Source organism: Penaeus monodon, chromosome 22 (genome assembly GCF_015228065.2).
Source record: "Penaeus monodon isolate SGIC_2016 chromosome 22, NSTDA_Pmon_1, whole genome shotgun sequence".
Lineage (NCBI taxonomy): Eukaryota > Metazoa > Arthropoda > Malacostraca > Decapoda > Penaeidae > Penaeus > Penaeus monodon.
The window spans coordinates 21227307-21229631 of NC_051407.1; the positions used below are offsets into that span (position 1 = coordinate 21227307).

Here is a 2325-nt window from a genome sequence, read left to right on the forward strand (position 1 = left end):
CTTTGCCATCTCACTAGCCCCTGTGGAATGGAGTTGTACTATAGATTTAGCTGTTTAATAATTTATGTTCACCATCTTTTCTGCATACTGTTGAGTTACACTGTAGGATCTAAAATGTTTTTGTGCATGTTTTCTTACTACAATGTTATATAACTTGTCTCATGTTTTGGTTTAGTAGCTTTTGGTATTTATTGCATGCTGCATGATGATAGCACATTTAACAGTCATACCAAAAACTCAGGTCATTCAGAAAATCATCGACAACTTTCCTTGGTGTATATTTAATGGGTTAGAATCATATACTCATTACCTACCGCAAGTAGGACTGAAAAGAAAGTGTATTTGAGGAAAACAAAGGAATTTAATCTTTTGTTTCTTGTATATGACTGGTGGATTTCATTCCATGAATATTCTCAGCTGGTTTAAAAAGGAAAATGGTTTAGTTTACGACCAGTAAGTATTTATGTGCTACAACTGAACCAAATTTCAGTATTTACAGTAATTTTAAGGATATTACAAGCCTAGAATTGACACAGCCATGATGAATTGTCCTTAGAGAGTGTATTGATGGTTCTGAATAAGAGCTTCAGCATTACTGTAGTCAAAAGGAAACCAGGTGGAGTGATAAATACATTTTAGATTTGTTTAATCTGTTTTTATATGTAGCAAAAAGTAATCTTGGAAGCTAAATACATTAAGCTGGTGATGGAAGACTAAAAGCATTTAAAAGGTGTGTCTAATATCTCATTGAGCATGGTTTTGGGGAGAGCCATTTTGCCTGAGTTTTTGAATGTGCCTGCAATTCTCTGTAGTTGGGTAGTTAGATTTGTAATATGTACTCCAGGACCCGCTTACTAATGGAAACTTTTCCCTCTTTTTTCCCGTTCAAAGATCGATCTATTACAGTGCCTATGCTGACAGGCCCTACCCGGACCCATACATCGCGGCTGCATCCGGAATTGGACCAGTGGCAGGCTACGGAGTAAGTATAGCCAATTTTGTATTTTAGAATTGCTTTGAGACTTGAATCTCTTTATCAGTAAAAGAAGGACTGAAATAATAATCAAGTAACACAATATAGTATCAGTCTATAGATTTCTTAGATTGACTAAAATTATTTCAGATATTTTATTAATCTCTGCCTATCACTTCACTTATGCTAATGATCTTTTTATTTGTTTCAGGCGGTCTACAGAGGCAGCTACAATCGATTTGCACCATACTGAGGACTTCACATGTGCATTCATCAAATAACATGACAATGCTGTTATCAATTGCTCATTAGAGACTATGTTGGTCTGTGTGACTGTATAATTATATATAAAAAAGGACTCTGCTCCCAGCCCTTGACCATCTCTTGTAGGAAAGTCCCTTAGAGTGTTATCACATTGCTTGGCTGGCAGAGTCTGGCTGTCAGTGCGACACACGAGGACCAAGTATCCCCTGTGGCAGCTCATTACTGCTTGCTACTTGGGCTCATCCAAAATGACAGCTTATGGTAAATGAGGCACAGTTACCTGGATGCCCCCATGCCATGGATCCATCAGCAGTTGCTTCCAAAGCCTAAGGACTGGTGGCAGAATGTTGGTGGTTGTGTGCGAGTGTGTTGTTGTGTGCCAGACCGGAACTGTTGTTGTTTGAAAGGTGACTGTAGTTGAGTGGCATCCAGTTTGCACAACAACAGATGGCTGGGGCTGGAAGGTGGTGTGTTGCCAACCACACCAACCTGACCAACACATGGACTCTGTGCTGTTGTTACCATTTTCCCTCTACCATTTTGTATGAAGGGTCTTGTAGTGAATTTCTGAACAATTTGGAAACCTCAGTTCCAACCCATGTAGGCCATTTCTGAGTCAGTGGAGTACCATAATTTGTTATGTTGAGAGTAGGCATGGCCCATTTCATACAGCAATTATGAAATGATATAGTGCATTTTTAATGTATTCAACGAAACATTTGACAAGTGTGACTCATATAACCTATACTTGTACAGTGTATGTTTACACTCTTAAGATATACTTGATAACCAGTTATGAATCTCGACTTCTGATAGCCCTATTGATATTAGCTATAGAATCTCATTTCCTTTATTACTTCCACTAAGAGTTTTTAATTTTTCATGTCTCAGAGTGCACTGTTTGCACTTGCTATTTCTGAACGTAAAGTTATTTTATACAAGGTGCAATGTCAGAACATCATTCATCCTAAAGGCATTGTATTAAGAATGTTTTTGGTGTTATATAGATTTTTGTATGATGCAGAACCCCACATATAAGGTCACATGTAGGTCCTAAGTCACAAAGGGTATGATTCTGTCAAGACATT

General features: G+C 37.9%; 1 protein-coding gene across 1 annotated transcript in view; it reads left to right on the forward strand.

Annotated features, from left to right (window-relative positions):
- The window catches only part of LOC119586982 (RNA binding protein fox-1 homolog 3-like), a gene marked incomplete at both ends in the record, with an annotated part of 26339 nt that extends 24014 nt beyond the window's left edge, over nucleotides 1-2325 (forward strand). The window contains 2 exon segments of the mRNA XM_037935724.1: nucleotides 892-982; nucleotides 1185-2325. Coding sequence (XP_037791652.1) covers nucleotides 892-982; nucleotides 1185-1226 — 133 coding nt within the window.